Here is a 26,853-nt window from a genome sequence, read left to right as displayed (position 1 = left end):
ATTTTGACACTGATACAGCGCAGAGAGGCTGCTCTTGACGCTGCGACTGTTGCTAACAAGATTTCAGCCATTTAGTTAGGCGGCTGTATCAGCCAGATAGTGTAGCTAGATAGTGTCCAGTTTGGCTGTAAAATTTACCATCTGGATTTTTATTTTGTGTGGCATTTCTGATGAATCTCAGACAAAGCAGGCAGGGCACATGTCCAACAAGTGTGTTGTGCACTAATTCTACAGTGTTCCATGCAGTAGTATAGCATTCTAAATGATATTATTTCTGTAGCTAAATGTGGAAAAGATTGCTGTATCCCACATTTTAGCTAGTAAGATAGGTGGTTGTATATCAGTCAGATAATGTAGGTAGCTAGTGTCCTATGTGGCTGTTAAATTTACCTTCCAGCACTTTTTTCTTTTATGGCCATACTAAGGTGCACAAACAAATCCAGCACTGCTTCTATTGTGATCGATGCACGAGTATAGCATTCTAATTAACATGTAGCTTGTGAAAAAAATTAAACAGCCTGCTGTATCCCACTTTCTAGTTTAGTGCTGTAGTGAACTAAAACAGTCTGTAGACCTAAGGCACATTAAAAATTGTATATTTTTTTCTGTTGATAAGTGTGAAACAGCATGCTGTATCCCACATAGTCATTTTATGGCAGTGATATCAACCTATCTGCAGACCTAAGGCACATTAAAAAAAAATTATAATTTTTCAGTTGCAAAAAGCTAGATATCCCGCTGTATCACACTTTGTCATTTGTTTGGATTGAACTTAAGCTGTAGAGGCCTGTTATAGAGTGTGTTATAGAGGCCAGATCCTTGGTTCAAAAAATATTCTTCTGTTATTAACGTCATACAGTACAGGACCTGACTTGAAAAATAGTTTGTAGGTAGCATCTAGTGTGTTATAGAGGCCTGATCCTCGGTTCAAAAACATTTAAACATTTTTTTTCTGTGACTAAGATGATACAGCACGCCATATTTGAACTTTGAATTTACTGTCGCTGCAATTCTGCTGTTTGCAGAGGTGGTGCAAAGTTTAAAATCAAAATTTTGGTTGTTAATACTGTGCTCCTACCACAGTATCTGAGCAACATGACTGGGAAAAAGTGAGGCCATGGTGGAAGGGGAATTAGGCTTGGTGTTCAAGGTGTACATGGGGTAGGTGGTAATGTTTGTGGTACACCTTGTCGATGAGGCCCAGAAAGAGCACATACTCGAGTGGATGGCAAGTGCAGCTTCAAGTGGCCTCTCCTCCTCTTCCTCCACCTCAACATCTCACCCTGTACAGTCCACAGATGTGGCACCCAAATTTCCCTGCTTCCTCCCGCGAACCACCTCTCCAAACTTTGAACTGACTGTACGAAACCACAGATCGGTGAGTCTGAACAACTGTTCTATGCCATGTTCATCAGAAGTGTACACAAAAGCTTCTCAGAGTCAAAAAGAGGAAATCTGCACTAATGCCCCAAATTTTTTTTAGCTTGGATCCGATGCAGGAAGAAGTATGTTCCCAACAGCATCCTGACCCTAATTATCAGATGTTAAACCCTGGGGGAGGTGATCCTGATGAGATTCAGCTATCTGAAGCTCACGCACTATACTGTCAGGGCAAGAATAGGAGGAGGGTGACTCCAATGGCGAGGAATGTGATAACACAGAGGATGATGATGAGGTGTTAGGTCCCAGTTGGGTGAACATAGAGGCACACAGCTGAGTAGGTCATCTGAGGAGGTTAACAAGGAGGTTACGTTGCGCTATGTCGCAGACACGTAGTGATGCAGCCACGAGGAGCGATACATCGTCAGCCACAACTGTGCCTCTGACCAGCATCATCTGCGGGTCTGCAGCTTGCAGGAATGGCAAGGGTTGCCTAGCCTGGGCCTTTTTTGACACTGCAAAGAATGAGCCCACTCACATAACCTGCCAACTTTGCCAAAAAAAGTCAAGATAAAAAGTGCAATAATTTAACTAATACATGTATGAACCTTCACATGCGCAATCAACATGCTTTAGTGTGGGAATCCTACTGCCCAAAAATGTGGACCAGTGGACATCAACCACCATCAGCCACACCATCAATCGCATCTGCTGCTTCTTCCTCCTCTGTTACCGTGCCAACTATTGAGACCCAGGTCTTTGACCGCAGAACATCGGGTTCTTTACATGATCGAGTCACGCTGACTGAGAGGCCGCCTTCAGCTGTAACAAAAGCGGACATGCCTGCTATTTTTGACCGATCTCAGAGAATGATCACACCACAAGTTTCTCAATCCACAGTAACATCGCCAGCCGGCCCCTCTCTCACGGTCCAGCAGTTTCTCCAGTTCATCGTACTCAGCCCTCTCACAGCACTGCAGCCAGCCCATGGATCCGCAGTTGTGGTCACGGAAAAGATTGTTTCCTCCTATGCATGACAAAGCTAAGAGGTTGAACTCCACAATCTCCAATTTGTTGGCCATGGAAATGCTGCCTTTCCCCCTGGTTGATACCAGCAGTTTCCAAAAGCTGATGGCCTTCGCAGTCCCCCAGTACTAATTACCCAGTCACCATTACTTTTATAAGAAAGCTGTGTCTGAGCTACACCATCATGTAGCAGACAACATCACCCGTTCTTTGACAAAATCTGTCTGCCAGGGTGCATTTCACCACAGGCACTTGGACGAGTAAGCATGGCCAAGGGCGTTACATCTTGCTGACAGGGCACTGGGTGACTTTGGTGGCTGTGGGGACAAGTGCTGCTTCACAAGTTTTGGAATCCCCAAGGCTTGCAGCCCAAACCTCTACATTTAACACTTCCTCCACTGCTTCTGCCTCCACTATCTCCTCTAGGGCCTCCACCTACACCCTCAACCTCTGCCTTCATGAGACATGCATTCCAACAGTGCATAGCGAACCCACACCACCTCCATACTGCGCAGCTATGGCATTCTTAAAATTGCTATGCCTTGAAGGTCGCTGTCATACAGCTGAAGAGTTGTGGACAACTCTCCAGGCTGAATATGACCAATGGCTGTCTCCGCTGAACCTGCATTTAGGGAAAGCCGTGTCTGATAACAGTGCGAACCTGGTGGTGGCCCTACGGTGAGGCAAGCTCACACATGTGCCTGCATGGCTCGTATCCACAACCTGGTAGTACAGCGTTTTCTGTTATGACCCCAGTGGACAGGGTCTCAGAGGAACGTGTAAGTCTGCGAGATTCAAAAATCCAGCTCATAGGGCTGTGGTAACTGGGTTGACCAAATAGCTACTCCTAACACCAACACTAGAAGTAGCCGGGGATCATGCCTACGGTGATCGCTAGATGACTCGCGCCAGCCGGAGAATCTAACTACCCCTAGGAGAAGAAAACAAAGACCTCTCTTGCCTCCAGAGAAAGGGACCCCAAAGCAAGATACAAGCCCCCCACAAATAATAACGGTGAGGTAAGAGGAAATGACAAACACAGAAATGAACCAGGTTCAGCAAAGAGAGGCCAGCTTACTAATAGCAGAATATAGCAAGATAACTTATCTGGTCAACAAAAACCCTATAAAAATCCACGCTGGAGATTCAAGAACCCCCGAACCGTCTAACGGTCCGGGGGGAGAACACCAGCCCCCTAGAGCTTCCAGCAAAGGTCAGGATACAGATTGGAACAAGCTGGACAAAAATACCAAACAAAACAAAAGCAAAAAGCAAGAAAGCAGACTTAGCTTGAAATACAGGAACCCGGATCATAGGACAAGAGCACAACAGATTAGCTCTGATTTCAACGATGCCAGGCATTGAACTGAAGGTCCAGGGAGCTTATATAGCAACGCCCCTGAACTAACGGCCCAGGTGAGGATATAGGAAAAGACAGAAGCTCCAGAGTCAAATCACTAATGACCACTAGAGGGAGCAAAAAGCAAAATCACAACAGTACCCCCCCCTTAGTGAGGGGTCACCGAACCCTCACCACGACCACCAGGGCGATCAGGACGAGCGGCGTGAAAGGCACGAACTAAATCGGCCGCATGAACATCAGAGGCGACCACCCAGGAATTATCTTCCTGACCATAGCCCTTCCACTTGACCAGGTACTGAAGCCTCCGCCTGGAGAGACGAGAATCCAAGATCTTCTCCACCACGTACTCCAACTCGCCCTCAACCAACACCGGAGCAGGAGGCTCAGCAGAAGGAACCACAGGCACAACGTACCGCCGCAACAAGGACCTATGAAACACGTTGTGGATAGCAAACGACACAGGAAGATCCAGGCGAAAGGATACAGGATTAAGGATTTCCAATATCTTGTAAGGACCAATAAAACGAGGTTTAAATTTGGGAGAGGAAACCTTCATAGGAACAAAGCGGGAAGAAAGCCACACCAAATCCCCAACACGTAGTCGGGGACCCACACCGCGGCGGCGGTTGGCAAAGCGCTGAGCCCTCTCCTGTGACAACTTCAAGTTGTCCACCATAAGATTCCAGATCCGCTGCAACCTATCCACCACAGAATCCACCCCAGGGCAGTCAGAAGGTTCCACATGACCCGAAGAAAAACGAGGGTGGAAACCAGAGTTGCAGAAAAACGGCGAAACCAAGGTGGCGGAACTAGCCCGATTATTAAGGGCAAACTCAGCCAACGGCAAGAAGGTCACCCAATCGTCCTGATCAGCAGAGACAAAACACCTCAAATAAGCCTCCAAAGTCTGATTAGTTCGCTCCGTCTGTCCATTAGTCTGAGGATGGAAAGCAGACGAAAACGACAAGTCAATGCCCATCCTACTACAAAAGGATCGCCAGAATCTGGAAACGAACTGGGATCCTCTGTCTGACACAATATTCTCAGGGATGCCGTGCAAACGAACCACGTTCTGGAAAAACACAGGAACCAGATCGGAAGAGGAAGGCAGCTTAGGCAAAGGAACCAAATGGACCATCTTGGAGAAGCGATCACATATCACCCAGATAACAGACATGCCTTGAGACACCGGAAGATCAGAAATGAAATCCATGGAGATATGTGTCCAAGGTCTCTTAGGGACAGGCAAGGGCAAGAGCAACCCGCTGGCACGAGAACAGCAAGGCTTAGCTCGAGCACAAGTCCCACAGGACTGTACAAATGACCGCACATCCCTAGACAAGGAAGGCCACCAAAAGGATCTGGCCACCAGATCTCTGGTGCCAAAAATTCCTGGGTGACCTGCCAACACCGAGGAATGAACCTCGGAAATGACTCTGCTGGTCCACTTATCAGGCACAAACAGTCTGTCAGGTGGACAAGAATCAGGCCTATCAGCCTGAAATCTCTGCAACACACGTCGCAGATCTGGAGAAATAGCTGACAAGATAATACCATCCTTAAGAATACCAACAGGTTCAGCGACTCCAGGAGCATCAGGCACAAAGCTCCTGGAAAGAGCATCGGCCTTCACATTTTTTGAACCTGGTAAATACGAGACAACAAAGTCAAAACGGGAGAAAAACAATGACCAGCGGGCCTGTCTAGGATTCAGGCGTTTAGCAGACTCGAGATACATCAGATTTTTGTGATCAGTCAAGACCACCACACGATGCTTAGCACCCTCGAGCCAATGACGCCACTCCTCAAATGCCCATTTCATGGCCAACAACTCCCGATTGCCCACATCATAATTTCGCTCCGCAGGCGAAAACTTCCTAGAGAAAAAGGCGCAAGGTCTCATAACAGAGCAACCAGGGCCTCTCTGCGACAAAACGGCCCCTGCTCCAATCTCTGAAGCATCCACCTCAACCTGAAAGGGAAGCGAGACATCAGGCTGGCACAAAACAGGCGCCGAAGTAAACCGACGTTTCAACTCCTGGAAAGCCTCCACGGCAGCAGGAGCCCAATTAACCACATCGGAGCCCTTCTTGGTCATATCCGTCAAAGGTTTCACAATGCTAGAAAAGTTAGCGATAAAACGACGGTAGAAGTTAGCGAAACCCAAGAACTTCTGAAGACTCTTAACTGACGAGGGCTGAGTCCAATCAAGAATAGCTCGGACCTTGACTGGGTCCATCTCCACAGCAGAAGGGGAAAAAATGAACCCCAAAAAGGGAACCTTCTGTACACCAAAAAGACACTTTGAGCCCTTGACAAACAAAGAATTTTCACGCAAAATTTTAAAGACCATCCTGACCTGCTCCACATGCGAGTCCCAATTATCAGAAAAAAACAGAATATCATCCAGATAAACGATCAAAAATTTATCCAGATAGTTCCGGAAAATGTCATGCATAAAGGACTGAAAAACTGAAGGGGCATTAGAGAGCCCAAAAGGCATCACCAAGTACTCAAAATGACCTTCGGGCGTATTGAATGCGGTTTTCCATTCATCCCCTTGCTTAATGCGCACAAGGTTGTACGCACCACGAAGGTCTATCTTGGTAAACCACTTGGCACCTTTAATCCGGGCAAACAAGTCAGACAACAGCGGCAAAGGATACTGAAATTTGACAGTGATCTTATTTAAAAGCCGATAGTCAATACAAGGCCTCAAAGATCCGTCCTTTTTAGCCACAAAAAAGAATCCCGCACCAAGAGGGGAAGAAGACGGACGGATGTGTCCTTTCTCCAGAGACTCCTTGATATATGAACGCATAGCGGTATGTTCAGGTATCGACAGATTAAACAGTCTTCCCTTAGGAAATGTACTGCCTGGAATCAAATCTATTGCACAGTCACATTCCCTATGAGGAGGCAATGCACTGGACCTGGACTCGCTAAAGACATCCTGATAATCAGACAAATACTCAGGAACTTCCGAAGGCGTAGAAGAAGCAATAGACACAGGCAGGGAATCCTCATGAATACCACGACAGCCCCAACTAGACACTGACATAGCCTTCCAGTCAAGGACTGGATTATGGGTCTGTAACCATGGCAGCCCCAAAACAACCAAATCATGCATTTTATGTAGAACGAGAAAACGTATCACCTCGCGGTGTTCAGGAGTCATGCACATGGTAACCTGTGTCCAATACTGCGGTTTATTTTCTGCTAATGGCGTAGCATCAATACCCCTAAGAGGGATAGGATTTTCTAATGGTTCAAGAATAAAACCACAGCGCTTAGCAAATGAGAGATCCATAAGACTCAGGGCAGCACCTGAATCTACAAACGCCATGACAGGATAAGATGACAGTGAGCAAATCAAAGTTACAGACAGAATAAACTTAGGATGCAAATTACCAACGGTGACAGGACTAACAACCTTAGATATACGTTTAGAGCATGCTGAGATAACATGTGTAGAATCACCACAGTAGTAGCACAAGCCATTCCGGCGTCTATGAATTTTCCTCTCATTTCTAGTCAGGATTCTATCACATTGCATCAAATCAGGTGTCCGTTCAGACAACACCATGAGGGAATTTGCGGTTTTTCTATCACATTGCATCACATCAGGTGTCTGTTCAGACAACAACATGAGGGAATTTGCGGTTTTGCGCTCCCGCAACCGCCGGTCAATTTGAATAGCCAGGGACATGGTATCATTCAGACCTGTGGGAATGGGAAAACCCACCATAACATTCTTAATGGCCTCAGAAAGGCCATTTCTAAAATTAGCGGCCAGTGCACACTCGTTCCAATGTGTCAGCACGGACCATTTCCGAAATTTTTGGCAATACACCTCAGCCTCGTCCTGGCCCTGAGACATAGCCAGCAAGGCTTTCTCTGCCTGAGTCTCAAGATTGGGTTCCTCATAAAGTAAACCGAGCGCCAGAAAAAACGCATCAATATCAGCCAATGCCGGATCTCCTGGCGCCAACGAAAAAGCCCAATCTTGAGGGTCACCCCGTAAGAATGAAATAACAATTTTTACTTGTTGAGCAGAGTCTCCAGACGTACAAGGTTTCAGGGACAAAAACAATTTACAATTATTCCTGAAATTCCTAAACTTAAATCGGTCTCCTGAAAACAGTTCAGGAATTGGAATCTTGGGTTCAGACCTAGGATTTCTGGTAACATAATCTTGTATACCCTGCACACGAGCGGCAAGCTGGTCCACACTTGTAATCAAGGTCTGGACATTCATGTCTGCAGCAAGCTTAAGCCACTCTGAGGTAAAGGGGAAAAGAAAAAAAAAAAAAAAAAAATGAGAGAGGGAAAAAAAAACCTCAAAATTTTCTTTCTTATAATCCCACTTCTGCAATGCATTAGACATTTAATACTGGCCTGGCATACTGTTATGACCCCAGTGGACAGGGTCTCAGAGGAACGTGTAAGTCTGCGAGATTCAAAAATCCAGCTCATAGGGCTGTGGTAACTGGGTTGACCAAATAGCTACTCCTAACGCCAACACTAGAAGTAGCCGGGGATCATGCCTACGGTGATCGCTAGATGACTCGCGCCAGCCGGAGAATCTAACTACCCCTAGGAGAAGAAAACAAAGACCTCTCTTGCCTCCAGAGAAAGGGACCCCAAAGCAAGATACAAGCCCCCCACAAATAATAACGGTGAGGTAAGAGGAAATGACAAACACAGAAATGAACCAGGTTCAGCAAAGAGAGGCCAGCTTACTAATAGCAGAATATAGCAAGATAACTTATCTGGTCAACAAAAACCCTATAAAAATCCACGCTGGAGATTCAAGAACCCCCGAACCGTCTAACGGTCCGGGGGGAGAACACCAGCCCCCTAGAGCTTCCAGCAAAGGTCAGGATACAGATTGGAACAAGCTGGACAAAAATACCAAACAAAACAAAAGCAAAAAGCAAGAAAGCAGACTTAGCTTGAAATACAGGAACCCGGATCATAGGACAAGAGCACAACAGATTAGCTCTGATTTCAACGATGCCAGGCATTGAACTGAAGGTCCAGGGAGCTTATATAGCAACGCCCCTGAACTAACGGCCCAGGTGAGGATATAGGAAAAGACAGAAGCTCCAGAGTCAAATCACTAATGACCACTAGAGGGAGCAAAAAGCAAAATCACAACAGTTTTCTCAGCCACTATCCTGGCCTGGGTGACCTGCTCCAGAAAGCACGTACGCTGTGTGCTCATTTCCACCATTTGCACTACTCTGCTCATTGACTTGCATCGATACAGTGGTCTTTGTCCATGCCAATTAACAGGTTGATATGCGATGTGCTGACATGGTGGAATTCCACTCTGCACATGTTGCAGTAACTGTGGCAGCAGCAATGAGCCCTGATGCAGTTTGTCATGTCGTATAGCCTGGGCCAACGCAGTATGGAGGTGACGCATATTACATTTACAGCATATCACATTTACATGGCTACTAAGATGGTTAGAGCTGGTGACACCGTCATCAACATAACTATTCCCATCATTTATATGCTGGAGCAGACTTTGAATAGCCTGCGGGAGGAGATGGTGGTCCCAGAAGAAAAGGAGGAAGCAGAGGAGGCTGTGGAAGGGATAACATTCTCTAAAAGTTCAAGACTGTCGTCACACAGGCAGGTGCCAAAGGAAGGTGGATTTCTGCGATCAAGGTGGGGCTGGTAATGATAACAGACAAACTGATATCAAACGTGCAAGATCCGAGGAACAAATGGAGGAAGAAAAGGTGATGGGGGAACAACTGTCAGACGAAGAAGATAATCTTTCCCTCTCTGTTATTCGGGGTTGGCGGGAGGGGACAGAAGAAACGAGCCTCATTGTTACCCAGCCACCAATACAGCATGGGCTCGGACCTCACGGTAGAGGCCGACATATGAGTGACTTCTTGCTGCCCTATCTGCAACATGATCCCTGTATAGTAATGATTAAGCATAATGCTGACTACTGGGTTGCCACTTTATTAGATCCACGTTATAAAACCAAATTTTGTCAGATGATTCCCACCCTAGAAAGGAACCTGCGAATGCTGGAGTATTGAAACATGCTTTTATACAGCCTTAAGAGAGCTTTTCCCCAAGACAACAGTGAAGCACACAGTTCGTGTCACAGCTGTAGACTTACAAACTCTGGCCTGTCAATTCGTCAATACCAAAACATTGGCAGCAACAGCAGCAGCAGTGGTGGAAGTGGAAGAAGCAATTTGTATGAGTCCTTTGACACTTTTTTTAGACCAACTCGTGCATCAGCACAACAGAGTCCAAGTCTTGTGCTTGGTGACTGAATTGACAGGATGGTGCAGGAGTATCAAGAACTAAATATCAATACCATCAGGGAGTGTTTGGACCCTTTCACATTTTGTTCTTCCAAAATGGATGAGTGACCTGAGCTCGCCTCACATGCCTTGGAGGTTTTATCGTGCCCAGCAGCCAGCGTTCTCTCAGATCGTGTCTTCAGCGCTGCTGGTGGTATCCTGATGGATAAGCGCATACAGCTGTCCCCTGAAAGTGTTGAATGCCTAACTTTCATTAAAATGAACAAGTCATGGATCTCAAAGGACTTTTGCACCCCAATTGCAGAGTGTACAAACTAGGTGATATTGCATTTTTTAGTGTGATGCATTAATGTCACGTAACTGCACTCTGTGATATCTTTTTTGTCGCTTCTGTGGCTGCTGCTGCTGCTGTTAACACAAATTTGTTGAAATATGAACAGTCATGGTTGGTCTACATGTGCTGTGTTAGCTGTAGTGGAAGACGTGTTGGTCCCAATTATTCTATTTCTATTCTCGTGAAAGTTATTCCATTTCGGTGGTGTCAGGCCCTCATTTTTTAAAGTGTGAACACTCCAAGTTTGGTGTCTAGCTGCTGGATTGGGTGTAGTGAAAGACTTGTCGGTCCCTATTCTAGTATTTCTACTGTGGTGAAATTGATGCCACTTCTGTGGTGTCTGCCAATAATTTTTGGAAATGTGCACACTCATGGTTGTAGTGTCCATCTGCTGGATTGGGTGTAGAGAAAGATCTGTTGGTCCCTATTAGACTTTTTCTACTGTGGTGAAATTGATGCCACTTCTATGGTGTAAGGCCCTCATTTCTTTAAATGTGAACACTCCTTGTAGGGTGTCCATCTACTGTATTGGGTGCAGTGAAATACCTGTCAGTCCCTATTCTACTATTTCTACTGTGGTGAAATTGATACCACTTTGATGGTGTCTGCCAATAAATTTTGGAAATGTGAACACTGATGGTTGGAGTGTCCATCTGCTGGATTAGGTGTAGTGGAAGACCTGTCGGTCCTTATTATACTATTTATACTGTGGTGAAAGTGATGCCACTTTAGTAGTGTCTGCCACTAATTTTTGTAAATGTGTAGACTCCTGTTTGGGTCTCCTTCATGCGTGTTGCCTGTAGCAGTAGGCCTCCGATACCATAAGGCCTCCACCTCCTTGGACTCAACTACCCGTGTTACTATCCTTATATTTTTCTGCCAATGGTAGTCTAGAAAACTGATATTTGTGCCACCTGAGTGTGGCTCAGCATGAAAGCAGGTAGAGGTGTTCCATGTGGTGTCAGGGCTCACAGCAAAGGGGTCGTACACCAATCCCTCACCCACCTTGTCTTACTGTAGCATTCATTGGAAAGCTATAAATGCTGTCCCAGACCTCGATACCTCATGTCTTGCTGATTGCTGCAGTTTCATGCTGTAATTTGTACTGTGGGTGAATTGAGGCCACTTTCCTGGTGTCTGTCCCTTATTTGATGTGCTTTTGCAGCATTTGGGGCCATTCTAAGGTGTTGTGCATGCGTTTGTTTTTGCCTCCCATTTACGTGAATGGCGTCCTGCTATGTACGGCAAATATTTGGTGAATTAATTGACAAATATTGCAAATTCGGCAAACGTAATCCGAATCGACTATTGAAATATTCGCTTATCTCTAGTTGAGATGTGTATTGTAACAAAAAAAGTTCTTTTTTTTAATTCTCAATCATGCATTTCAGGCTGTACAAAACAGTTGACATCCGTACTGAATGGAGCAGACTTTGCCCCTGAGCCTATTCCATACATGCAGTGCCCACAGCATTGAGTAGGCCACCCGAAAGAATTGAGCCCTGGCACTTGCCTATGTTCACCAGATGTTGGTGCCGGCCCTATGTCCCTCGTTATCAATTGTGAAGTATGAGATGTGCAAATGTTCCCTTGAATTGTCAAAACTAAGATGCACATAATGAGCTAAATTGAAAATATTTTGGGTCTAATTGAAGTTACCCTTGTTGCGGTACTCGTCAACCGATGGGAGCAGTCCACATTTCAGTGCTGTGTATGAGTGTTCTATATCAAGATTTACTGCTTCCGCTTCACCTTTCTGCAAATTATAGAAAAAAGTCATGTTACTGATGCCCTTAGTCCTCACCCCATCTACTCGCCATCTCTGAGTGACCACACATGGTGCTTCTTTCTGCTGGTAAACATCACCTACCAGAATCATTTTGATGCACTCCAGACCAGACGCCGGCTCTGTGCATTTAATGGCTCCACCACTAACTGAGGACCAGTCATCACATTTTTTCTTCTCATTCTTGCTCTGTGTACACCACCGAATTTGCTGGTTAACTTGAGGAGGACGAGCGCCTAATGGAAAAAAAGAAAATTGAAACTGATGAATTAGAGAGACTATTAAGGTCATGCATACCAGAATTACCCAACATGTTTCCTACCGTTAAGTGTTTTCATGCCGTTAAACAAGTCTGGTCCCAAAAAGAGGAAAGTGTCCATTGCTGATGGAAGAGCTATCAGAGCGCTGGTGGTGTCTTCAAATAGCAAATCCTTGCCATGAGTGGAGCTGAATAGTTTGCACTCTTTTTTCTGGGATTTAAAAAAAATAACATAAACCACAAGTTACTACAAACTACCAAGCTTCATTAGAAAGGTGACTGACACAATCCTTCCCTTTGTTGTTCATGATTGAAGGCCTTTGCACTTCATAGTATTTATTGCAAGTGGCCTAGGTTTAGGCCTAGGCCTAGGTTTATCCTCAAATCAGCGTCCTGTCTGATTGTAAAGATGTGGAAGAAGTGTTGGCACCACTTCTGAAAATCTGCTGAAAAACATGTCTATGAATGTGATTCATTATTCTGTTTTATATGTGGTTGTATATACTGTGTTTTGCAACAGTGTAATTAGCTTGGATAGGGTTAACAGTTAGTGCCAGCTTAGGTTGGGAGGAGTTAAGTGACCACATAGGAAGCTCATTTCTGCTTGTTAAAGAGAACCTGTCACCCCCGAAATCGAAGGTGAGCCAAGCCCAGCGGTATCAGTGGCTTATCTACAGCATTCTGTAATGCTGTAGATAAGCCCCCCCAATGTATCCTGAAAGATGAGAAAAAGAGGTTAGATTATACTCACCTGGGCGGGCAGTTCGATCCAATGGGCGTCGAGGTCCGGTCCCGGGCCTCCCATCTTCTTACGATGACGTCCTCTTCTTGTCTTCACGCTGCGGCTCTGACGCAGGCGTACTTTGTCTGCCCTGCTGAGGGCAGAGCAAAGTACTGCAGTGCGCAGGCGCCGGGAAAGGTCAGAGAGGCCTATAACTATAGACACTGTACTTGCCTACTGTATGTAAGAACTTCTGCCACTCTTTGGTTTTTGAGGTTACTTCTCTTTTTAGTTTTAACAAAGTTTGGAAACAAGAACTCAGTTCCTAAAATGCCCAATTAAAGCGTCCCCACCTGGGCTAAATGTCCACAAAAATTGCAGCTCACATGAAATCAAACACATTAAAGGAGCAGGTCAGGCAACAAACATAAGAAGTCATCTGAGTGTGTGTAAAAGACTTCTCCATCTTTACATGATGACAATCTACATCTTATACATGTAAACAGAGTTTGCAAAACCTTTTCACTTGTATTGGAAATTTTGCAGGAATTTTTTATACCATCACTGGAAATAAATTAGCTTCAGTTTATTTCTGATGAATTCCTCCTTGAAAGGGCTCATTCTCACTTGCGATGAAATCGGACAAATGCAATAAAAAAAAAAATCGGATTGCATTCAGACCAATGTTATTCTATCATTGTGTTCATCTGCGTGCTGCGATTGTAATCAGAAATCGAATATCGCATCCCACAATAGAAGTCAATGGGTGCGAGAAAAAAATCACACAGCACTCGGACCATGCGAGTGTTGTCCGATTTTTACTCACTGATCGCATTTAAAAAGCCGGTAATTCATGTGCTGCGTACAGTAAAATCACAGAGAGACAGGCTACAATAAAATAGAATAGATACACAGAATAGATAGATATCAAGATGTCAGTGACACACACATATATATGTACAGTATATATATTACATAGATAGATAGACAGAAGATAAGCTGACAATTCAGCAGCCGTGTACTGTAAAATCACAGTGTGACAAGTTACAATAGAATAGATAGAATAGATATATACACATAGCATAAGTAGATATATAGATGTCAGTGACACACATATACATCTCTGGCAAAAATTAAGGGACCACTGCAAACTTTTGAGTTTCTCTGATTTTTCTCTTTATAGGTATATTTTTAATTAATCCCTTCATGACCTTGGGATTTTCCGTTTTTCCGTGTTCATTTTTCGCTCCCCTCCTTCCCAGAGCCATAACTTTTTTATTTTTCCGTTAATATGGCCATGTGAGGGCTTATTTTTTGCAAAACAAGTTGTACTTTTGAACGACATCATTGGTTTTAGCAAGTTGTGTACTAGAAAACAGGAAAAAAAATTCCAAGTGCAGTGAAATTGCAAAAAAAGTGCAATCCTGCACTTGTTTTTTGTTTGGCATATTTGCTAGGTTCACTAAATGCTAAAGCTGACCTGCCATTATGATTCTACAGGTCAGTACGAGTTCATAGACATCTAACATGTCTAGGTTATTTTTTATCAAAGTGGTGAAAAAATAATTCCAAACTTTGCTAAAAAAAAAAAAGAAAATTGCGCCATTTTCCGATACCAGCGTCTCCATTTTTCATGATCTGGGGTCGTTTGAGGGCATGTTTTTTGTGAGCCGAGCTGGCGTTTTTAATGATAGCATTTTGGTGCAGATGCGTTCTTTTGATCGCCCGTTATTGCATTTTAATGCAATGTTGCGGCGACCAAAAAAACGTAATTCTGGCGTTTCGAATTTTTTTCTCGCTACGCCGCTGAGCGATCAAGTTAATCCTTTTTTTACTGATAGATCGGGCGATTCTGAACGTGGCGATACCAAATATGTGTAGGTTTGATTTTTTTTTTAATTGATTTATTTTGAATGGGGCGAAAGCGGGGTGATTTAAACTTTTATATTTTTTTTATTTTTTTCACAGTGTTTTAACTTTTTTTTTTTTTTACTTTTGCCATGCTTCAATAGTCTCCATGGGAGGCTAGAAGCTGGCATAGCCTGATCGGCTCTGCTACATTGTAGCGATCATTAGATCGCTGCTATGCAGCAGAAATGCAGGTTTGCTATGAGCGCCAAACAAAAACCTATACAGAAAGAAATGCCAGAAATAACAACTTTTATAGACCAATGAAAAAACACTAAATGATTAACCCTTAAAAAATTCCATCAGACAAAAATATTTTAAAATAAAAAACTATTTTTATTAAAAATCAATTGCAATCACAAACATATATGACCAAAATATATGGAAATTTTATTGCAAGACTAACTGTTAAAAAATCAATTTTAAACAATATTTTTATTTTTATTTGTATTTAAGAATATAAAATGTGTACATAAACAATTCTATAAAACTCCTCCCATCGAGGTAACATAGGGATTTAATAATATTTCATATTATTTTTTACTAATCCCGTATGTGCAGGACAAGGCAATTCCAAACTGATCAGTACAAAAAATTTAATTTAATAAATAAATATAATGCAGCTAATAATATATTATGTGATAAAAATTATATATAATAATAAATCCAGTAAAAATGTGAAAAATAAACCATAAAATTATACAAAAATATAATAAAAATAATATATACGTGAATAATGCACATAAAAACCACCCTTCTGTGCAACAATTCTATATTAGAATATGATGAAGTGCATAGTGCAAAAAAATAAATAAATCAAATTGTATGCAACAATATATGAAAAACTCAGTGAAAAGGAAGAAGGAGAGATCCAGCACCAAAATAATTGTATATAACTATCACAGCGCTGCAAAATTGTGCCAATGCCTCATGTAAACAAAAGTTTTTGATATACTGACCAGTAACGAATGCCTCTGCCCCGCACACACCACTCCAACGCTATGAGCGCCGACCACCGGGGGGGCACTCAAAGCAGGCCAGCATCAGTAAGTATAGAGGTCTCAAGGTCTCCGATCATGTGACGGGGTCGGCGATGCGCTCATTTCCAGCCGCCCGGCCGGAAGCGCCGGTTAAATGCTGCTGTCTGCGTTTGACAGCGGCATTTAACTAGTTAATAGCGGTGGGTGAATCGCGATTTCACCCGCCGCTATTGCGGGCACATGTCAGCTGACATGTCCCGGCTTTGATGGGGGCTCACCGCCGGAGCCCTGCATCAAAGCGCGGTATCTGACCTCGGACGTACTATCATGTCCGAGGTCAGAAAGAGGTTAAAATGCACATTGTTGTTTTATTCTATAAACTACGGACATGTCTCCAAAATTTTAAGCTAAAAAATTTCTATTTATTTGCAGCAAATGAGAAAAAGACAAAATAATAAAAAAGAAACAGTGCTTTCAGACCTCAAATAATGCAAAGAAAACAAGTTCTTGTTCATGTAGAAACAACAATATTAATGTTTTAACTCAGGAAGAGTTAAGAAATCAATATTTTGTGGAATAATCATGATTTTTAATCACAGCTTTCATGCGTCTTGGCATGCTTTCCACGAGTCTTCCACACTGCCTTTGGGTGACCTTATGCCACTCCTGGTACAAAAATGTAAGCAGTTCTTTGTTTGATGGCTTGTGACTATCCATCTTCCTCTTGATTACATTCCAGAGGTTTTCAATGGGGTTCAGGTCTGGAGATTGGGCTGGCATGACAGGGTCTTCATCCAGACATTGATTAACCTAGCTGTGTGGAATGGGGCGTTGTCCTGCTGGAAAAAAAACTGTCCTCAGAGTTGGGGAACATTGTCTAAGCAGAAGGAAGCAAGTGTTTTTCAAGGATAACCTTGCATACGGCTTGATTCATAGTCCTTCGCAACGAACAACCTGCCCAATTCCAGCCATGCTGAAGCATCCCCAGATCATCACCGATCCTCCACCAAATTTCACAGTGGGTGCAAGACACTGTGGCTTGTACGCCTCTCCAGGTCTCTGTCTAACTATCAGATGACCAGGTGTTGGACAAAGCTGAAAATTAGACCCATCAGAGAATATTACCTTACTCCAGTCCTCTATGGTCCAATCCTTATGGTCTTTGGCAAACTTCAGCCTGGCTCTCCTTTGCTTCTCATTGATGAAAGGCTTTTTTCATGCTTTACATGACTTGAATCCTGCCTCTAGGAGCCTGTTATGAACTGTTCTTGCCATGCACTTCACCCCAGCTGCCATTTGCCATTCCTTCTGTAGGTCACTTGATGTCATCCTGCGGTTGCTGAGCTACATTCGAATAAGATGACGGTCAGTCTGGTCAGTGGAGAGTTGCTGTTTCCCTCTGCTGGTCTGTAGCTTTGTTGTCCACAATTTCTGCTGCTTGACCTTGTTGTAATGGACTGTGGTCTTCAAAATGTTAAGGTTGGACGGTCCCTGTATCCCTCTGCTAGTAAAGCCAGAATTGAGTCCTTCTTTTCCTCACTCAAGACTTTGACATGGTTAAAAGTTATTTTTTCATTCAAATTAATTTTGGGCTATTCCTAGTACTTGTTTGGCCATCCAGCTTCTCCTAATACAAGAGGATTGTGAAGACCACAGCAGTGTTTTTTATACTTTCCCTTGTTAATTAAGATTTGGCTCAGGTGATCACCTAATCAGAAGCACATTAAGTAGAATGAGATGTACTTTGTTTGGAATTCAACTGACACTGGAATGGAATGGCCGTCAGACATTTAGAGATGGTAATTTTTAGAAAACTGTGCAGTGGTCTCTAAATTTTTGCCAGAGCTGTGTATACAGTGGGTACGAATAGTATTCATACCCCTTAAATTTTTCACTCTTTGTTTCATTGCAGCCATTTGGTAAATTCAAAAAAGTTATTTTTCTTTCTCATTAACCCCTTAAGCCCGTATGACGTACTATACCGTCGAGGTGGGGTGGGCCTTAATTCCCGGTGACGGGATAGTACGTCATACGCGATCGGCCGCGCTCACGGGGGGAGCGCGGCCGATCGCGGCCGGGTGTCGGCTGCATATCGCAGCTGACATCCGGCACTATGTGCCAGGAGCGGTCACGGACCGCCCCCGGCACATTAACCCCCGGCACACCGCGATCAAACATGATCGCGGTGTACCGGCGGTACAGGGAAGCATCGCTCAGGGAGGGGGCTCCCTGCGGGCTTCCCTGAGACGATCGGTACAAGGTGATGTACTCACCTCGTACCGAACGTCTTCTCCCTGCAGGCCCCGGATCCAAAATGGCCGAGGGGCTGTATCCGGGTCCTGCAGGGAGCACTTCCGGGTCGGAGCAGGCTGCAGATGAAAGCTGCAGCCTGCTCCGATGAAAGTATGATCGCCGATCTGATAGAGTGCTGTGCACACTATCAGATCTGCGATCTGTGATGTCCCCCTCTGGGACAAAGTAAAAAAGTAAAAAAAAAAATTTCCACATGTGTAAAAAAAAAAATAAAAAATTCCTAAATAAATAATAATAAAAAAAAAAATATTATTCCCATAAATACATTTCTTTATCTAAAAAAAACAAACAAAAACAATAAAAGTACACATATTTAGTATCGCCGCGTCCGTAACGACCCAACCTATAAAACTGGCCCACTAGTTAACCCCTTCAGTAAACACCGTAAGAAAAAAAAAACAAAGCGAGGCAAAAAACAACGCTTTATTACCATACCGCCGAACAAAAAGTGGAATAACACGCGATCAAAAAGACGTATATAAATAACCATGTTACCGCTGAAAACGTCATCTTGTCCCGCAAAAAAGGAGCCGCCATACAGCATCATCAGCAAAAAAATAAAAAAGTTATAGTCCTCAGAATAAAGCGATGCCAAAATAATAATTTTTTCTATAAAATAGTTTTTATCGTATAAAAGCGTCAAAACATAAAAAAATGATATAAATGAGGTATCGCTGTAATCGTACTGACCCGACGAATAAAACTGCTTTATCAATTTTACCAAGCGCAGAACGGTATAAACGCCTCTCCCAAAAGAAATTCATGAATAGCTGGTTTTTGGTTATTCTGCCTCACAAAAATCGGAATAAAAAGTGATAAAAAATGGTCACGTGTCCGAAAATGTTACCAATAAAAACGTCAACTCGTCCCGCAAAAAACAAGACCTCACATGACTCTGTGGACCAAAATGTGGAAAAATTATAGGTCTCAAAATGTGGAGACGCAAAAACTTTTTTGCTATAAAAAGCGTCTTTTAGTCTGGTTTCACACTTGCGTTTTTATCTGCATGCGTTTTTTAAAAAAACCGCATGTGTGAAAAAATGCATGTAAACGCGGTAAAACGCATGCGTTTTTATAGAAAAACACAAGAAAACAAGAAAAAAACAAAAAACCCTAACCCTACCCCTAACCCTACCCCTAACCTGAAATACGTGGCACTGAAATACGTGGCACTGAAATATACGTTTATATACGTATATACGTATATAAGTGCCACGATATTTCAGTGGCCACGTATATAAGTGCCACGTATTTAAGTGCCACGTATTTCAGTGCCACGTATTTCAGTGCCACGTATTTACGTGCCACGTATTTACGTGCCACGTATTTTTCAGTGCCTGAAATACGTGGCACTGAAATACGTGGCACTGAAATATCGTGGCACTGAAATATCGTGGCACTGAAATATCGTGGCACTGAAGTATTTACGTGCCACGTATTTTTCAGTGCCTGAAATACGTGGCACTGAAATACGTGGCACTGAAATACGTGGCACTGAAATACGTGGCACTGAAATATCGTGGCACTGAAATACGTGGCACTTAAATACGTGGCACTTAAATACGTGGCTCTTAAATACGTGGCTCTTAAATACGTGGCTCTTAAATACGTGGCACTTATATACGTGGCACTTATATACGTGGCACTTATGACTGTCAGAAAATGTTCAGTAAACGGTTAGGGGTGAGGTTAGGGGTAGGGTTTCAGGTAGAATTGGGGAGTTTCCACTGTTCAGGCACATCAGGGGCTCTCCAAACGCGACATGGCGTCCAATCTCAATTCCAGCCAATTCTGCGTTGAAAAAGTAAAACAGTGCTCCTTCCCTTCCGAGCTCTCCCGTGCGTCCAAAAAGGGGTTTACCCCAACATATGGGGTATCAGCGTACTAGGGACAAATTGAACAACAACTTCTGGGGTCCAAGTTCTCTTGTTATCCTTGGGAAAATAAAAATTTGGGGGGCTAAAAATCATTTTTGTGGGAAAAAAAATATGTTTTATTTTCACGGCTCTGCGTTGTAAACTGTAGTGAAACACTTGGGGGTTCAAAGTTCTCACAACACATCTAGATAAGTTCCTTGGGAGGTCTAGTTTCCAATATGGGGTCACTTGTGGGGGGTTTGTACTATTTGGGTACATCAGGGGCTCTGCAAATGCAACGTGACGCCTGCAGACCAATCCATTTAAGTCTGCATTCCAAATGGCGCTCCTTCCCTTCCGAGCTCTGTCATGTGCCCAAACAGTGGTTCCCCCCCACATAGGGGGTATCAGCGTACTCAGGACAAATTGGACAACAACTTTTAGGGTCCAATTTATCCTGACACCCTTGTGAAAATACAAAACTGGGGGCTAAAAAATCATTTTTGTGAAAAAAAAAATAATTTTTATTTTCACGGCTCTGCGTTATAAACTGTAGTGAAACACTTGGGGGTTCAAAGTTCTCACAACACATCTAGATAAGTTCCTTGGGAGGTCTAGTTTCCAATATGGGGTCACTTGTGGGGGGTTTGTACTATTTGGGTACATCAGGGGCTCTGCAAATGCAACGTGACGCCTGCAGACCAATCCATTTAAGTCTGCATTCCAAATGGCGCTCCTTCCCTTCCGAGCTCTGTCATGCGCCCAAACAGTGGTTCCCCCCCACATAGGGGGTATCAGCGTACTCAGGACAAATTGGACAACAACTTTTAGGGTCCAATTTATCCTGATACCCTTGTGAAAATACAAAACTGGGGGCTAAATTTCATTTTTGTGAAAAAAAAAAAAAAATTATTTTCACGGCTCTGCGTTATAAACTGTAGTGAAACACTTGGGGGTTCAAAGTTCTCACAACACATCTAGATAAGTTCCTTGGGGGGTCTAGTTTCCAATATGGGGTCACTTGTGGGGGGTTTGTACTGTTTGGGTACATCAGGGGCTCTGCAAATGCAACGTGACGCCTGCAGACCAATCCATTTAAGTCTGCATTCCAAATGGCGCTCCTTCCCTTCCGAGCTCTGTCATGCGCCCAAACAGTGGTCCCCCCCACAAATGGGGTATCAGCGTACTCCAGACAAATTGGACAACAACTTTTGGGGTCCAATTTATCCTGATACCCTTGTGAAAATACAAAACTGGGGGCTAAAAAATCATTATTGTGAAAAAAAAAATAATTTTTATTTTCACGGCTCTGCGTTATAAACTGTAGTGAAACACTTGGGGGTTCAAAGCTCTCAAAACACATCTAGATAAGTTCCTTAGGGGGTCTACTTTCCAAAATGGTGTCACTTGTGGGGGGGTTTAATGTTTAGGCACATCAGGGGCTCTCCAAACGCAACATGGCATCCCATCTTAATTCCAGTCAATTTTGCATTGAAAAGTAAAATAGCGCTTCTTCCCTTCTGAGCTCTGCTATGCGCCCAAACAATGGTTTACACCCACATATGGGGTATCGTCGTACTCAGGACAAATTGCACAACAACTTTTGTGGTCTAATTTCTTCTCTTACCCTTGGGGAAATAAAAAAATGGGGGTGAAAAGATCATTTTTGTGAAAAAATATGATTTTTTATTTTTACGGCTCTGCATTATAAACTTCTGTGAAACACTTGTTGGGTCAAAGTGCTCAACACACATCTAGATAAGTTCCTTAAGGGGTCTACTTTCCAAAATGGTGTCACTCGTGGGGGGTTTTAATGTTTAGGCACATTAGGGGCTCTCCAAACGCAACATGGCGTCCCATCTCAATTCCAGTCAATTTTGCATTGAAAAGTCAAATGGCGCTCCTTCCCTTCTGAGCTCTGCCCTGCGCCCAAACAATGGTTTACACCCACATATGGGGTATCAGTGTACTCAGGACAAATTGCACAACAGTTTTTGGGGTCCAATTTCTTCTCTTACCCTTGGGAAAATAAAAAATTGGGGGTGAAAAATCATTTTTGTGAAAAAATATGATTTTTTATTTTTACGGCTCTGCATTATAAACTTCTGTAAAGCACTTGTTGGGTCAAAGTGCTCACCACACATCTAGATAAGTTCCTTAGGGGGTCTACTTTCCAAAATGGTGTCACTTGTTAGGGGTTTCAATGTTTAGGCACATTAAGGGCTCTCTAAATGCAACATGGCGTCCCATCTCAATTCCAGTCAATTTTGCATTGAAAAGTCAAATGGCGCTCCTTCCCTTCCGAGCTCTGCCCTGCGCCCAAACAATGGTTTACACCCACATATGGGGTATCAGCGTACTCAGGACAAATTGCAAAACAATTTTTGGGGTCCAATTTCTTCTCTCACCCTTGGGAAAATAAAAAATTGGGGGTGAAAAGATCATTTTTGTGAAAAAATATGATTTTTTATTTTTACGGCTCTGCATTATAAACTTCTGTAAAGCACTTGTTGGGTCAAAGTGCTCACCACACATCTAGATAAGTTCCTTAGGGGGTCTACTTTCCAAAATGGTGTCACTTGTTAGGGGTTTCAATGTTTAGGCACATCAGGGGCTCTCCAAATGCAACATGGCGTCCCATCTCAATTCCAGTCAATTTTGCATTGAAAAGTCAAATGGCGCTCCTTTGCTTCCAAGCTCTGCCATGCGCCCAAACTGTGGTTTACCCCCACATATGGGGTATCAGCGTACTCAGGACAAATTGCACAACAACTTTTGGGGTCTATTTTCTCCTGTTACCCTTGGTAAAATAAAACAAATTGGAGCTGAAATAAATTTTGTGTGAAAAAAAGTTAAATGTTCATTTTTATTTAAACATTCCAAAAATTCCTGTGAAACGCCTGAAGGGTTAATAAACTTCTTGAAAGTGGTTTTGAGTACCTTGAGGGGTGCAGTTTTTAGAATGGTGTCACACTTGGGTATTTTCTATCATATAGACCCGTGAAAATGACTTCAAATGAGATGTGGTCCCTAAAAAAAAATGGTGTTGTAAAAATGAGAAATTGCTGGTCAACTTTTAACCCTTATAACTCCGTCACAAAAAAAAATTTTGGTTCCAAAATTGTGCTGATGTAAAGTAGACATGTGGGAAATGTTATTTATTAAGTATTTTGTGTGACATATGTCTGTGATTTAAGGGCATAAAAATTCAAAGTTGGAAAATTGCGAAATTTTCAAAATTTTCGCCAAATATTCGTTTTTTCACAAATAAACGCAAGTTATATCGAAGAAATTTTACCACTAACATGAAGTACAATATGTCACGAGAAAACAATGTCAGAATCGCCAAGATCCGTTGAAGAGTTCCAGAGTTATAACCTCATAAAGGGACAGTGGTCAGAATTGTAAAAATTGGCCTGGTCATTAACGTGCAAACCACCCTCGGGGCTTAAGGGGTTAATATACACTCTGCACCCCATATTGACTGAAAAAACAGAAATGTAGTAATTTTTGCAAATCTATTAAAAAAGAAAAATTTAAATATCACATGGTCATAAGTATTCAGACTAGTGATGAGCGAGTGTGCTCGCTACTCGAGTTTTCTGAGGATTCTTGGGTGTTCTCCAGGTATCTTGGGTGTGCTCGTAGATTATGTTTGTGTCCCCGCAGCTGCATGATTTGCGGCTGCTAGACAGCCTGAATGCATGTAGGGATTCCCTAACAGACAATCGCCGCATGTGTTCAGGTTGTCTAACAGCCGCAAATCATGAAACTGCGGGGACATAAACAAAATCTATGAGCATACCCAAGAAACTCGGAGAACACCCGAGCATGCTCAGAAAACTCGAGTAAAGCGCACACTCGCTCATCACTAATTCAGTATTGCTTAGTATTGAGTAGAAGCACCCTTTTGAGCTAGTACAGCAATGAGTCTTCTTGGGAATGATGCAACAAGCTTTTCACACCTGAATTTGGGGATCCTCTGCCATTCTTCCTTGCAGATCCTCTGCCATTCTTCCTTGCAGATCCTCTGCCATTCTTCCTTGGAGATCCTCTCCAGTTTCATCAGGTTGGATGGTGAATCTTGGAGGACAGCCATTTTTGAGTCTCTCCAGAAATGCTCATTTGGGTTTAGGTCAGGGCTCTGGCTGGGCAAGTCAAGAATGGTCACAGAGTTTTTCTGAAGCTACTCCTTTGTTATTTTAGCTGTGTGCTTAGGGTCTTTGTCTTGCTGGAAGGTGAACCTTCGGCCAAGTCTGCGGCCCATGTACTTGGCCACATTCATGTTTCCTTCAATGACATCCCGTCGTCCTGTTCCTGCACCTGAAAAACACCCCCATAGCATGATACTGCCACCACCATGTTTTACTGTTGGGCTTGTATTGGGCAGGTGATGAGCATTGCTTGGTTTTCCCACACATACCGCTTAGAATTATCACCAAAAAGGTCTATCTTCGTCTCATCAGACCAGAGAATCTAATTTCTCATAGTCTGGGAGTCCTTTGTGAATTTTTTAGCAAACTCTATGCTGGCTTTCACATGTCTTGCACTGAGGAGAGGCTTCCGTTGGGCCACTCGGCCATAAAGGCCCAACTGGTGGAGGGCAGCAGTGATAGTTGACTTTGTGGAACTTTCTCCCATCTCCCTACTGCATCTCTGGAGCTCAGCCACAGTGATCTTAGGGTTCTTTTTTACCTCTCTCGCCAAGGCTCTTCTCCCATGATTGCACAGTTTGGCTGGACGGCAAGGTCTAGGAAGACTTCTGGTGGTCCCAAACTTCTTCTATTTAAGGATTATGGAGGCCACTGTGTTCTTAGGAACCTTGAGAACTGCAGAATTCTGTTGTAACCATGGCAAGATCTGTGCCTTGCCACAGTTCTGTCTCTGAGCTCCTTGGCCAGTTCCTTTTGACCTCTTGATTCTCATTTGGTCTGACATGCACTGTGAACTGTGAGGTCTTATATAGACAAGTGTGTGCCTTTCCAAATCAAGTCCTATCAGTTTAAAGAAGCACAGCTGGACTCCAATGAAGGAGTAGAACCATATGAAGTAGGATCACAAATTGACAGCATGTGAGTTAAATATGAGGGTCTGAGTAAAGGGTATGAATACTTATGGCCATGTGATATTTCAGTTTTTCTTTTTTATTAAATTTGCAAAAATTTCTTCATTTCTGTTTTTTTTCAGTCAAGATTGGGTGCGGAATGTACATTAATGTGGATAAAAAATGAATGAATTTTTTTTAATTTAGCAAATGGCTTCAATGAAACAGAGTGAAAAATTTTATAGGGGTTTGAATACTTTCCGTACCCACTGTATATATATGTTTGGACCAATATTTCCTTTCAAATTGATGTGTAAATGACATAGAGAATGTCATGTAAAAGCTCATGTTGAAATCGCACTGCAATTGGAAAGCAATCACATTGCATTCGGATGTAAATCGGATGCTAGATGTGAAAAATCGAATTATACTCGCATGAAAAACGCATGACATTTGTATTACATTCATCCGACTTTGCAGGAACCAAAATGGACCAATTTTAAAATCGCTAGTGTGACTCCAGCCAAAAGCTGAAAATTACCTAAGTTAACTCTATTTCTGTCCCTAATCTGACAATTCTTCAGAGATGTGTATATGCAAATTCACCACCTGCCTACCCGTTAATCACATGCGCCTTGTATGACTATATTATTAATTTCAGATGATGCTTATAATGTTACCTGGGCCTGAAGAAGATACTCGATGATATCCTTCATCTTGTCTCCGGTGCTTCTGGTCACCACAGCATGTCTGGGGATTCTTCCAAAGTTACAGATTTTGTATTGGCTTAGTGGTCTTCTAGTATTGTCTGGACACAGCAGCTCAAAATTGTCCGAGTATTGCCCTGAAGAACAATACATGGAATTTATATGAGAAGAAGATATACAGTATATTAAATCTGTAACTGAAATCTGATGTATGGTGAAATAAACGTACAAGTGTTTCAGCTTTATAGATTTTGGAGAAGCCTTGTTCATGGGTGGACATACCGCTGGTTCAACCGATGCTTCTGCATCGGGGCCCGAAGGCTCTGGGGGGCCCAGCAGGGTGGCTAATAATGAGGGCAATCTGGCCAGTTTATCCGCCCCTGAGGCCAGATTGTCCTCATGTGTGCTGCCTGCAAGAGAAAATGGCAGCGGAGCGGAACTGCATTGAATATATCCATCCTGCTTCCTGCCCGCACTTCCTGTCTCACACAGCAACGTGTGAATGTCATCAACATTCAGCGTCCCGGCTGTGCGAGACAAGAAGCTGCCGGCGATGGTGCGGCTTCAGGATGCCGTGCTCAGAGGTGAGGTGGTGTGTGTGTGTGTGCAGAGAGGTGAATGGTGCTGTGTGTGCCTGTGTGTGTATGCAGAGAGGCGAATGGTGCTGTGTGTGTCTGTGTGTGTTTGTGTGTATGCAGAGAGGGGAATGGTGCTGTGTGTGTCTGTGTGCAGAGAGGTGAATGGTGCTGTGTGTGTCTGTGTGTGTGTATGCAGAGAGGTGAATGGTGCTGTGTGTGTCTGTGTGTGTGTAGGTGGAGGAGAGAGCAATGATAGGGGTGATAGGGCAGAAGGCAATGATTGGGTTGATGGAGATGGC

At 43.3% G+C, this 26,853-nt stretch overlaps 1 protein-coding gene across 1 annotated transcript in view; it reads right to left on the bottom strand.

Moving 5' to 3' along the window:
- The window catches only part of LOC143808513 (saxiphilin-like), a 104,027-nt gene that overhangs the window by 35,946 nt on the left and 41,228 nt on the right, over nucleotides 1–26,853 (bottom strand). Inside the window, exons 10-13 of the mRNA XM_077291263.1 lie at nucleotides 25,950–26,113; nucleotides 12,511–12,658; nucleotides 12,273–12,424; nucleotides 12,062–12,158 (exon numbers count right to left, since the gene is read on the bottom strand). Coding sequence (XP_077147378.1) covers nucleotides 12,062–12,158; nucleotides 12,273–12,424; nucleotides 12,511–12,658; nucleotides 25,950–26,113 — 561 coding nt within the window. The remainder of the gene's footprint in view (nucleotides 1–12,061; nucleotides 12,159–12,272; nucleotides 12,425–12,510; nucleotides 12,659–25,949; nucleotides 26,114–26,853) is intronic.

The sequence above is a fragment of the Ranitomeya variabilis genome, chromosome 2 (genome assembly GCF_051348905.1).
Source record: "Ranitomeya variabilis isolate aRanVar5 chromosome 2, aRanVar5.hap1, whole genome shotgun sequence".
Classification (NCBI taxonomy): Eukaryota; Metazoa; Chordata; class Amphibia; order Anura; family Dendrobatidae; genus Ranitomeya; species Ranitomeya variabilis.
The sequence above is the reverse complement of the archived record's forward strand: the minus strand, read 5'-3'. Positions and strand labels throughout refer to the sequence as shown.